Consider the following 12,144-nt stretch of genomic DNA (forward strand, 5'->3'; position numbering starts at 1 on the left):
ACACGCATCAAAAGAATGAGAAGAAATAAGTGCAAAGATGTCATTAAAAAACTGACAAGTTATAGTGCTGCCGAGATATTAACCTGAATTAGCATGCTAAATTACTAGCCCCGGCCCGGCAGGTATCGTAATACCAGTTCCGGCCATGGGAGGCGGTATGCGGACGGGCAACGTTAGCACCAGCCAAACTGCAATAGACGAGTGAGTCGCGCTCGCGCCGGCTTGTATGTACTTGAACCTGATGTCAGTCGTGTGGAAATACAGCCAATTACTACATTTCAGTTCAGGGAAGAGTTCAAAAAATGATTGGTCGACATTATGCATGAGGAATACATTTTGGTAAGTTGTAGCATACTGTGTCTTTCACCAGTGTTCGTGTTCTTTTTCCAGCTAGTAGAGACGATCGGTTCACGTGCGCTAGGGATCTGTAGTGTAACATGTACAAGCGCCAAAATGGTATTTATTCTTTGAATTGCGTAATATAATTGACAGAATCTGAGAGCTTAACTAACCTGCTTGCTAAGTGTCAATTGCGTGTGTCTCACGGTGAATTCACGGCGCTAGCTTGATCAACATCAGCGAATGCTGTCTGTCAAATTAATTCACTAACAATAAAAGTGTAATATGAACAAAACGAATACCATAAACTTCAAATAATTGCCCAAGCTTTTATTTTCCCATACCGTCGAAATGCACCAGCTTGTTTTTGAGATCTATGAGGCGGTCTTCATCATTTAGTGTTGAGATTCATAGTGTTTAGTTTAGTTCACTCTAGTGTTTAGTTCATTGAGTCTCTGATCTCTAAAAATCTCCAAATGTTCCACGTGAAACTGCGGTCTTCCAACCTTTTACTATCATGTCAAATGATTTGAATAACATGCGCGATGGTAGGAGCACAAGTCATTTTTTGGAGGTATACTGCCCCCATCTGTTATGGAATATGGAGTAGGATTTGATTTATGATGTTAGATGGCACCTTTAAACCCCTACTTGACTAATATTGTAAGTAGAATCATGATGGGAATAATGATGAACAGAATTCTCTCCGAGAAGGAGAGCAGAGAAATTATGCTCAACATTCATGAGAAAAAAATGGAAGAGACCAGGGCAAGTGGGCAAAATTACAGCTGGTGTAGAGATGTGTATAATGGTGGAGGTGAGAGAGAGAGAGAGATCATATTGTAACCTTGTATTGGAACAGGAACAGACCGCAGAAGAGGCTGTACAGGTCAGCCGTGAGCAGAGAGAGGTTCACCGCTGTGGCGCTGGTCCTTCTGATGACCACAGGCATGAAGCTGTACAGGCCAAACATGCACGCGCTGAATCCAATGTACAGCAGCCCTAAGAGGACATAAAGAGTTACGGCCAGTTCAAAGGAATAGCAGAGTCCACACCACAACTGTAACGATAACGGTTTCAGAATGACCTTTTTCATCTGATAAAAACTTTTACAGCCAATCAGTATCCATCCTGCTTTAGAGTTCGAGCAATTAAAGTAGTGGCAGAGGACAAATTTGCGATGCTGAATACGGGTCTTAATACAGGCCTTATCAAGCGAAACGATCACTCATCACTTTTTAAAAAAAAGAAAAAAGTTTTATGAGCTCGAACTCGTTCATCAAAATGGCCAAATCTTTTTCCGAGTCAATTTGTTCGTTTCGTTCGTGGAATGAACCAAATGACTCGGAAAAAGATTCATTCATTTTGATGAACAAGTTCGAACAGGAGAGTCACGAACGTGCGTCACAGAACAGAGCAAGGCAAACATTTGAGCTTATAAAACCTAAACATTGTTATTTATTTATTAAATGAGAGATCGTTTCGCTTGATAAGACCCCTATTCATCGTCTGGAGTCGTTTAAAGCCCTTTGAACACTTTGCAGTTTGCACTGAAACTGTCTTTTGGATCTTGAACCGTTTGGTTCCCATTGAAGTGCATTATGTGGAAAAAATTGCAGGAATGTTTACATTAAAAACCTTAATTTCTTTTCGACTGAAGAAAGAAAGACATGGACATCTTGGATGACATGGGGGTGAAAAAATAATCAGCAAAAGTTTTTTCAAAAGTGAACTACCATGCGATACATATGATGCCATAAAGTATCGCATGCGCAGGGTAAGATTTGTGAAAGAGTACATAAGAGTGCAAGCATAAATAAAATTTGCATGCGCAAGAGAAGAGTAAAGGTGTAAATGGCTTTTTAAGTGTAATTCATGTATTGTGAAGCTGCAGCTTCATACTAATGCTAAGTAAATAGGATCTGTATTCCTCTGACTCCTGTTTTTCCGCGCTTAACACTTTTGGCGCACAAATACGGCCAAAAGCACTGCAAGCCTGTGAACAGCAATTTGGAAGTGAAAGATTGATCACGTAAAATCAACCTTTGTGTAAAAAAACAAAAAACATGTTGTCATGTTGCAAATGACTTGTTGTGTGCATGGGGCAAAAAAAAAAAAATCAGAAATAGCCCGATTTGTACAGTTGCGTCTTTTTTTTTTTTTACCTGTGCTTACAGTTTTGGCACGATTCTCTCACTCATTGATTTTTGCAAGCAAAGAGGAGGGCGGGTCCACTTTCATCATGTAGCCAATCAATGGAGCTTCTCACTTATGCTCAATTTACACTTATCTGATTGGTTCAATAAACACGCCAGTCCCCAGAACACATCTTTATCTTCATTTGGCTCAGCATGGTTCGCAAAATGGTACTTTTAATGCACACATATATTAAATAAATAAATACATTTGTAAAAGTAAAAATATAATAAAGTATATATTTAAAAAGTTCTCAGGGATACTTGATTCTGATTGGTCAATAATAAAATTCTGCAACTAAATGTCTGCTAAATTGTTTAAAAGGCTAGTTCTTAAATTGTTTAAAAGGCTTTCACATCACTCTGAAGTATATTGCTCACATAACTAAACTTAAATTAATATTTCATATTATTTAATTATTTGGTAAGTAGCCGTGTAATCTATATTGCATCTGGTGTATAATATTCTCTCTTATGTATATGCTTACATGGCTATGCTCTTAAAATATAATGCATTATAACACAAAGTAAATAATGCATTTTATGTATAGGATTCATATTAAATATAACAGCTTCTATTATTTTACAGTACTTTGTACAACATTTTATTACAGCTTCATATTAAGCTGAGAAGGGTACAGATGAAGCTAGTGTAGTTTAGCACAATATTCTTCTATTACCAGCAATCAGCTTTTTATGGCATATAGAGGACTGAGAGACAGCAGCTGTGAAATCCAGGTCATAATTCATCTAGCACAATCATAATGGATTTGGATTTGGAAAAACAAAAATTATTATTCACTTGTGTTTTCTCATGCCATTCATTTCTAAATGCATTTGTAAAGGACACAACTTTTTTTCCAGCAGAAATGGAGATTGATAATGATAATTTGTTTTGAAATGAAAAACCTGACAATACTAACAAAATCTGCTTCCTGTCTGGCATCCCAACAAGTCTTTTGTAGGTAAAGTCCACAATTTTTTTTATTTATATGCATTTTTTTATGTTTTATGAGATGTCTTCCTATCTCAGTTTGAAAAACAGAACGCATCAAAATAAATATATAAATATAAAATATATTTTATATAAATATAAAACATAATACTGTCTTTACCTGCTCCGTACTACCACGATACAATTGATTTTTATCATATATATATATATATACTTATATATATACTTTTATATATATATATACTTATATATATATATATATATATATATATATAATTTTATCATATACATATATATATATATATATATACACATATCATTTTTTGTTGTGGTTAGTGAGGACATTACAGCTATAAAAGAAAATGACAGGATCAAGTCTGAAACCCTGGAGGTAAAAACAAATAATCAGCTCATAGCCAGCAAGAACAAATCAATGTCAGGATTATATCACACTATATATTTCAGAGCTCACTGCTGTTCACACGCAGTTTGTTCTCAGGCTATGAGGCTTCGGAGCCGAGCAGAAGGCTTCATAACTTATTCAGATGCCTTGCTGACACTGTTTGGCGATGTAGCACATCAGAGAAGTATACACGTTGTCACCTGCTATTCAGGGAGAGGTTCACATCTATCTGTGGGCAAGGATTTAATGTTAAAAAAAGCCTGAATGTTAAACTATAATTGGTTGGAGGTGATGACAACCTTTTAGGAACATTTCAGAGCGGATCTGACAAATCTAACTAATGAGACCACAAAACATATTTTTGGCATTTTTTGAAGCGTAATCACAGTTTTATAATTAAAAACATTTTTTGTGAAGTGTTTTGCTTAAAAAAACTGAACGTAAACTATTTTTGAATTTGTGTAATCTTATGCAATGACATTCTATGGAAACAATTGTAAAAAATTGAGACGTGATTTTAATTGTGACTTTTTAAATCACACAATTCTGACTTTTTTCCCTCACAATTGCGATTGCACTTGTGCCTTTATCACAATTTAGTCTTTCTCATAAGTTTATAAAGGTAAAAATTGTAAGATGACTACTTTTATGTCACAGTTGGGATTGATGAAATTATGTGTGCACAATTCAGTTTTTCCACGGCTGAAACTAGTTTCAATAACATTCATTCATATTTAAGCACCCAAATACTTTTAAAGTCACTGCATATTAATAATATGCAATGGTACACAAACTAATATGAATTTTCAAGGACAGTAGCAACATAACTAAGGCATTATGATCAACATGCCCTCGTTATTTATCAAGGACATCACAGTTTTGGCGGGAATCATTCCTTCTTCTGGCATTAAGTGTGTAACTTGCAACAGCTCTGACAGTTAATGACGTTGCCCCTCAAGCGACTTCGAAACTAGCTAATGTCCCTGTGACAAGCCAGCACCCTCCTGGGATCCAACCCAAATGCTGCCTTTGGCACGACCCCTCAACACTTCAGCCCGCGACAGGAGCATCAATCTGGATTAAACATAAGTGACTTCCTGGATCATAAAATACACTGAATTCGAGGACAGTGGTTTTGCCAAGTCTCATCTAAATGGGATTACAACCCAAAAGATATGTGTAATTATTTCTAATCAAATGCATTTAATATTAACCATAGTAAAATCACCTCCTTAAGTGGTGTATTGCTTTAATAAAAATGTATTTATGTTTGTGCTTTCATGAAGACACGAGCAGGCGAGTGTATTTATAGACGGGGTAGAGATGTCACAGACTGCATAAGCAATTCATTTAGCTAATTGCCTTTTGTCAACAGTTTAAATATGCCTGTTATCATTCGTGAGGAAGTCAAATGGAAAGTCACATCTTCTGGTGATGTTTCCTCTCAGCATCTCTCCCTGAGCTCAACAGCACATGCACAGCAATATTTAACCATCCCCGTACGTTCACAGCTGTCTGCTGTTACTTCTGAGGAGCGCTCTGCTAGAACAGCGTTCATTTGACTTTAGTGCCATGAAAGCTGTTTTCTGAACTTGGTTGCATACAAGAGTTTATGTAATTAGAGTTTTGTGATTTATGAACGCAATCCAGCCTAATTTTAGGAAATGCACTGCTATTGAGGATGCATACTTTGTTATATCTGTCACAAAATATTCTCAAGATAAATTGAAAATGCTGACTTGTTGAGAAAGTAAATTCAATTCTTAGGTTAGAAAGAAGCTGTGGTTAGTCAGACAACACACAACTTAATTGATTAAAAAGCTTAAAAACTATTTTTTTTACAGGACAGAAGGCATGAATAATTGCATTCATTTATTAAATTTTCCTATTTAATTGCATTACATTAATGAGTTCAATTAACAGTCCTTAAAAGCACTTAAAGGAGTAGTTCACTTTTAAAAAAAACTTTTGCTGATAAATTACTCACCCCCCAGTCATCCAAGATGTCCACATCTTTCTTTCTTCAGTCGAAAAGAAATGAAGGTTTTTGATGAAAGAATTCCAGGATTTTCTCCATATAATGGACTTCATTGGGAACCAAACGGTTCAAGGTCCAAATGAGAGTTTCAGTGCAGCTTCAGAGGGCTTTAAACGACACCAGACGATGAATAAAGGTCTTATCTAGGACCCTTCGAGTCATGACTCGAAAAAACGATTTGTTCATTTTGATGAACGAGTTTGAACAGGAGAGTCACGAACGCGCATCGCAGAACAGAGCAAGGTAAGCATTTGAGCTTATAAAACTTCAACTTTTTTATTTATTTTTGAAATGGCCGACCGATCGTTTCGCTTGATAAGACCCTTATTCATCGCCTGGTGTCGTTTAAAGCCCTTTGAAGCTGCATTGAAACTCTCATTTGGACCTTGAACCGTTTGGTCCCCAATGAAGTCCATTATACGGAGAAAATCCTGGAATGTTTTCATCAAAAACCTTAATTTCTTTTCGACTGAAGAAAAAAAGGCATGGACATCTTGGATGACATGGGGGTGAGTAAATTATCAGCAAAAGTTTTTTTAAAAAATTGAATTACTCCTTTAAAATATCCAAATTGCGCTTTTATTTTTAATTTCCACTTTTCTTAGTCTATTACTTAGGCACGACTTCTTAAGTGGTTTTTAATTGTTTACCGCCGCTTAAAAATTTTGGGATCAATAAGAAATTAATATTATTCAATCAAAGCCAATACAACGAATTGCATTGATATTAAAGACATTGTCTGAAAAAAAAAATCGTAATATTTTTAATTTAGAAGAGAAAGATTTTTAGATATTTCTATGTAAAACAGTGTCAGTGTCAGTGGTAGAGACTGTGCAGGGAGAAGGTAATTGAATTCCACTCAGGTTTGGGCTCAAGCAATCAAACCAAGTGTGAAAACCGTCAAAATCAGAGGCTTACCGATCTGCCAGTCCCACTGCACTTTCAGAAGTTCCTTGTGCTCCATAATGGCCCTGAAAAACAGAAACACAGCGCAATTCCTGTCAGACAGGTGAGCACGGCCGAGCTAGGGGAAAAAAACAAAAACATCAATAAAAGATAAACAGCGGCAACACCGAAGTCTCGACAGAATGCTTCATTTTGACAGGTGGGTGAACCCAACAACGGGCAGAGTGACAAATCCACCCAGCCTACCTGAGAAAAGAGCGCTCAATCCCCCCTGAACAGTCCGAGGGAATCTAGTGACACACGCCTGGATGTGTATGAGCTTTTCCGACTTACTCACGATGACAGGTCATCCCATCCCCCCCCCAAAGCCAAGCGGGAAACAATCCTCTGGCCCCATGTGACACCGTCACTGACTGGTCTGATGATCTGTTGCCAAGGATACAGTCTCATCTGCCGACAGCGTCTAGAGGTGCATCATGGGAGACGCTCCTGAACCCTGCAGATGAAACTATCTGATGCAGGCACAGAAAGAAAGAGAATATTCTAGATCCAGTGGGCTTGTCACGCTGCTTCCTCCAGAGCCCTTTATAAAGCAGTGAGACTTTAAGTGGAAGCAGGACTTCGTCCACAATTCCAGCCTGCTGTCAGATATGAATGTCTTTCAGCATAATTACACCCAGCTGGCATGGATAAACTGTGTCGTTGGCGTTTATGTAAATACGCAGCAAACATAGATGTTAAAGCACACTGAAGCTTCGGCACCGGGGGAATAAAGGTGTTAGATGAGAGAGAGGGGCTGGTGAATTCGACTCCAGCTGGAGCTGCCGTACGCTTGCTGGGGGACGCAGGCGGTCCAAATGTGCCTCGTTTGCAGATGGATAAAAAAAGAACGGAGATGAAAACCTTCCAGCTGACTCGTGCTTGGAAGTAGCTGGGAAACGTGGTGTCGGAGATCCGAACGCCTCTGGTGGAAATGATAATTAGACATGCAGGCTGTGTAAACGTCAAACTGTGAGGAGGGTCTGCGGCTGACAGCGGGCGATTGCCGAAAAATCATTAGATTTCTGTTAAAACCATGTGAGTAAAGAGGCTTATTCAATGACACAATTATGATGGACAATAGACTTTAGTTTACATCATAGGCTGGAGAAACCAATGGGGGGCTGGTTAGCATTGATAAATGTCATAACTACACCCATATGGGCCCAAAATGCTTTCATTCCATTGACAGTATAGTATGCAGAGATATTCTGGTTTATACCATTACGGTTGGATTCTGGATGTAAAAACTCTATTCATTTTCTCCATAGGGAAATTGATTTTGAATGATAACTTTCAAAGTTTGAACAACAGGCCTTTTGTGAGCTACGAGGTTGTTAAAGGAGTGGTTCACTTTTGAAAAAACTTTTGCTGATAATTTACTCGCCCCCATGTCATCCAAGATGTCCATGTCATTCTTTCTTCAGTCGAAAAGAAATTAAGGTTTTTGAAGAAAACATTCCAGGATTTTTCTCCGTATATTGTATGGACTTCAATGGGAATCAAACGGTTCAAGGTCCAAAAGACAGTTTCAGTGCAAACTGCAAACTCTTCAAAGGGCTTTAAATCTTTTTCTGAGTCAATTCGTTCGTTTCGTTCATTGAATGAATCAAATGACACGAAAAAAGATTTGTTCATTTTGATGAACAGGAGAGTCACGAACATCACAGTACAGAGCAAGGTGAGCATTTGAGCTTATAAAACTTAAACTTTTTTTTTTTTTTTTTTAAATGAGCAATCGTTTCGCTTGATAAGACCCTTATTCATCATCTGGAATTGTTTAAAGCCCTTTGAAGAGTTTACAGTTTGCACTGAAACTCTCTTTTGGACCTTAAACCGTTTGGTTCCCATTGAAGTCCATTATATGAAGACAATTGTTTTCATTAAGAACCTTAATTTCTTTTCGACTGAAGAAAGAATGACATGGATATCTTGGGTGACATGGGGGTGAGAAATTTATCAGCAAAAGTTTTTTTTTTAAGGTGAACTACTCCTTTAAAATAATGTAATCATCAACATTAAACAGCATATCAAATCAAATCTCTACTACGTTACTGAAAGAAATGTTGAACCCATGAAGAGGAAACGACTGTGAAGCTTTCTGAGTGTTGATGGACTTGATCTACTTCTATGTTTTGATCACAGTTCTGAATCTGATTCAGTCTTTGACAAAAATGCGATTTTTGCTCAAAATGTTTTTTTTTTTATGAAACCTACCCACATTCAAGTATTGATCAAATAATACCACATTAAGCTAAAATAAAACAGAGGGTCTGTTCTTTTTTTGTTTATTGCATGTTCAGATATTCAAACAACACAATATTCTGGGAACTTTTATAGTTCATGACCTGAAAATCCATGAACTTTTTGTAAAAATAAACAAACATGGTGGCACTGGCTGGCAATTTTTTCAAGCATTAAAACTTTGCAATGTACAGTATTATTTGGATTTGCTTACGACTATATTTAACAGTGTTATTAAATTACTAATATTATTCAATCTAAATGTTGATGGAGCGAGCATTAGATGATTAGATGACAGTAAAGGCCGATTCACACTGTTCCAACAAACGCTGACAAATGCAGACGGTCACCAGATTACAGCATGTCACTTATCAGACACTCCAACACTCCAAAAAACGCCAATTCAGCATGTTCAGTCGGTGAAATCAAGCTCAGATGCCATGAATGGCACATTTTGAATTGGTCTTGAAGGCCAAAAAAAAAAAAAAACTACAATTCTTTGGTCTTTAACGTTATATATATGGACTGTTCAGAGTAAGAGACTCACAGTTGGATACCACTGAAGAAGGAGCCAAAGAGACCCATCATTCCCAGGAATTCGACCCGGCTCAGGTTCTTCACGATGAACTCCTCACAAACGTTGGAGATGCCATAGAGCGTCGCCCCAGCAAGAACCAATAGATCCCCTAAGAGTTTATGGTCCCCTGTATGGAAAAGACACAAGTCGTATATTAGATAATGCACTTACTGGTTTTATATGCTACTAAACATGCTTCATGCAAATATTTATTCATTCTGAAACTATTTTTTTAGAACATCATAGATCCTTAGTCAAGGTGCTCAAATACAAATGTTCCCGGTAAAATAAATAATAAAACATTATTACACTGTGTGATTTTTACTCCATCTAGTGGTGAAAAGGTATATGACCATCTAGTGAATATTAGTTTCTGTTCCTCTCAATTCCGATTTCGTTTCAACTCCTACGGTGGCCAATGTAGTCCAAGATTAACATGGTTTCAAGTGCGACCTCGTCCATGATTGTTAACTCAAACGTAAACGCGAAAGGCGAAGCTTGAATCAACGGGTATGTCCCTCTTTGGCTAATGTACTTTCAAGATGGAGGGTCAACATGGCGACCGACATTAGAACCCCTTACCCGTATGCATTTTCAATGGCATATTATACACTCACGAGAATACTTTATTACTTGAACGAAGTAAATATACATTAATGAGCACATATATTTTTGAAAGAACTAAGTGTTTTGAGCTAATAATAAACTAAAAGAGTTACACAGTGTAGCTTTAATGTATATGTAAAATAATATTTATAATCATAAAGATTTTCTCTTTTTTCTTTGCAGAAAATAAAATTTCAGGCTAAAAAAAACAAAACAAATATTACATTTTCTGTAGCTCAACATGTAATGCAATGCATGTGTTAAAAGCCAAAGACAAGGGTTACATTTTTAAGAGAACACACATACCTACAATATGTTAGTCGCTTTGGATGAAAGCAATCCGCCAAATGCATAAATGTAAACACTTACTCAGTGGTGGGTAAATTATTCTCAGACAACTCTAACAACTGCAGAATTGCTGCAAATTAGTATGTTTTTCATTACACCGCTCCTTAGGGAAAACTGTGTGTGTGTGTATCGACAAGCCCCTGTTCATTCATATTTAATAACTGACTCTGAAACTGAATCAATCTGCCTGATGCAGGGTTCTCGAGAGGCTTTACACTGATGTAACGTCTGGACAGTGGCTGCTCGAGAAACAAAACACCACCCAGGGGAAAGGAGAGAGGGTTATTGTGTGGGTTAATATTCAATAAGGGTGTGCCGTGACACTGGTGTATGGGATGAGGACTTACCGAGGCCTTGTTGTCGGCCCACCAGGACGTCTGCGCCCACCATGCAGCCCATGCCCAGGAGACACACGCCCACACCCACAAAGTGCAGCGCTTTATACCTGACTAACAGGAAGAACCACGACAGCAGCAACACCACGGGGATCACGAAGCAGTCCAGCAGCTGGGGACCAATTGAAGAATTCAGTAAAAATCAAACACATAAACCTCAAAGGGGAACATGTTCATGCAAAATGTTAAAATCGCTTACAAATTCAACTGACAGTGAATTTTAAATCGTGATTCGAATCCTGTATCTGAATTGAGAAAACATACGGGATGCAGAACAAAATTTGAATGTAATATAATTGAAACTTCATATAAATGTAATTGCGGTAACACTTTATATTAGGGTACAATTCACACTATTAACTAATTAACTATGACTTTTGCATCAATAAACTCCTAATTACTGCTTAATAATAGTTAGTAAGGTAGTTGTTTTGTTTAGGTTTTGGGTGGGATTGAATGGGATGTAGAATATGGTCATACAGAATAAGGCATTAATATGTGCTTTAAGTACTAATAAACAGCCAATATAGTAATTATGTTAATAAGCAACTAGTTTATCGTGAGAATTGGACCCTAAACTAAAGTGTTACCATAATTTCGACCAGAAAAGCAAAGTTTGGTTTAACAAACACTTTTTTATGTATTTACAGTTTTTTTTTATTCGCTTTGGTACTATTTTCACAAGTAAGGTGTACATTTTCAAAACTCTTAGTGCTAATATCACAACAGATCATCAAAAGTGCACTTTTTTCAAACATTTCATCATGTTTTCAACTGTGTTAGTACAATTCACACAATCACAAAGTATCCTTTTCACAACACAAAATAAGTGTTTCATCTACATTATTGTTTCATTCACAGTAACTGCCTTTCATAAAGCTCTTACTATCAAACTTTTGATTTGCATCTCTTTTTGTTCAGTTTAATACTTTTGTCTATTATTTAATCCAACTGATCTTAATGTTTAATCAATTAATCATTTGGTAAACCTATAGATTTTCAATTCAGCAATATACAGTATATGGATTTTGAGAACTACAGAAATAAAATGTGTGTTTGTATGAATATTTACAAGTACATTACATGTAACCACACATGA

At 36.9% G+C, this 12,144-nt stretch overlaps 1 protein-coding gene across 1 annotated transcript in view; it reads right to left on the reverse strand.

Annotated features, from left to right (window-relative positions):
- slc35f1 (solute carrier family 35 member F1) overlaps positions 1–12,144 on the reverse strand; it is an 89,309-nt gene that overhangs the window by 12,733 nt on the left and 64,432 nt on the right. The window contains exons 4-7 of the mRNA XM_039693267.2: positions 10,998–11,157; positions 9,667–9,823; positions 6,849–6,901; positions 1,187–1,341 (exon numbers count right to left, since the gene is read on the reverse strand). Of these exons, the coding sequence (XP_039549201.1) occupies positions 1,187–1,341; positions 6,849–6,901; positions 9,667–9,823; positions 10,998–11,157 (525 nt within the window). The remainder of the gene's footprint in view (positions 1–1,186; positions 1,342–6,848; positions 6,902–9,666; positions 9,824–10,997; positions 11,158–12,144) is intronic.

This window comes from Pimephales promelas, chromosome 13 (assembly GCF_988280905.1).
Source record: "Pimephales promelas chromosome 13, fPimPro1.hap1.1, whole genome shotgun sequence".
In the NCBI taxonomy this organism is placed as follows: domain Eukaryota; kingdom Metazoa; phylum Chordata; class Actinopteri; order Cypriniformes; family Leuciscidae; genus Pimephales; species Pimephales promelas.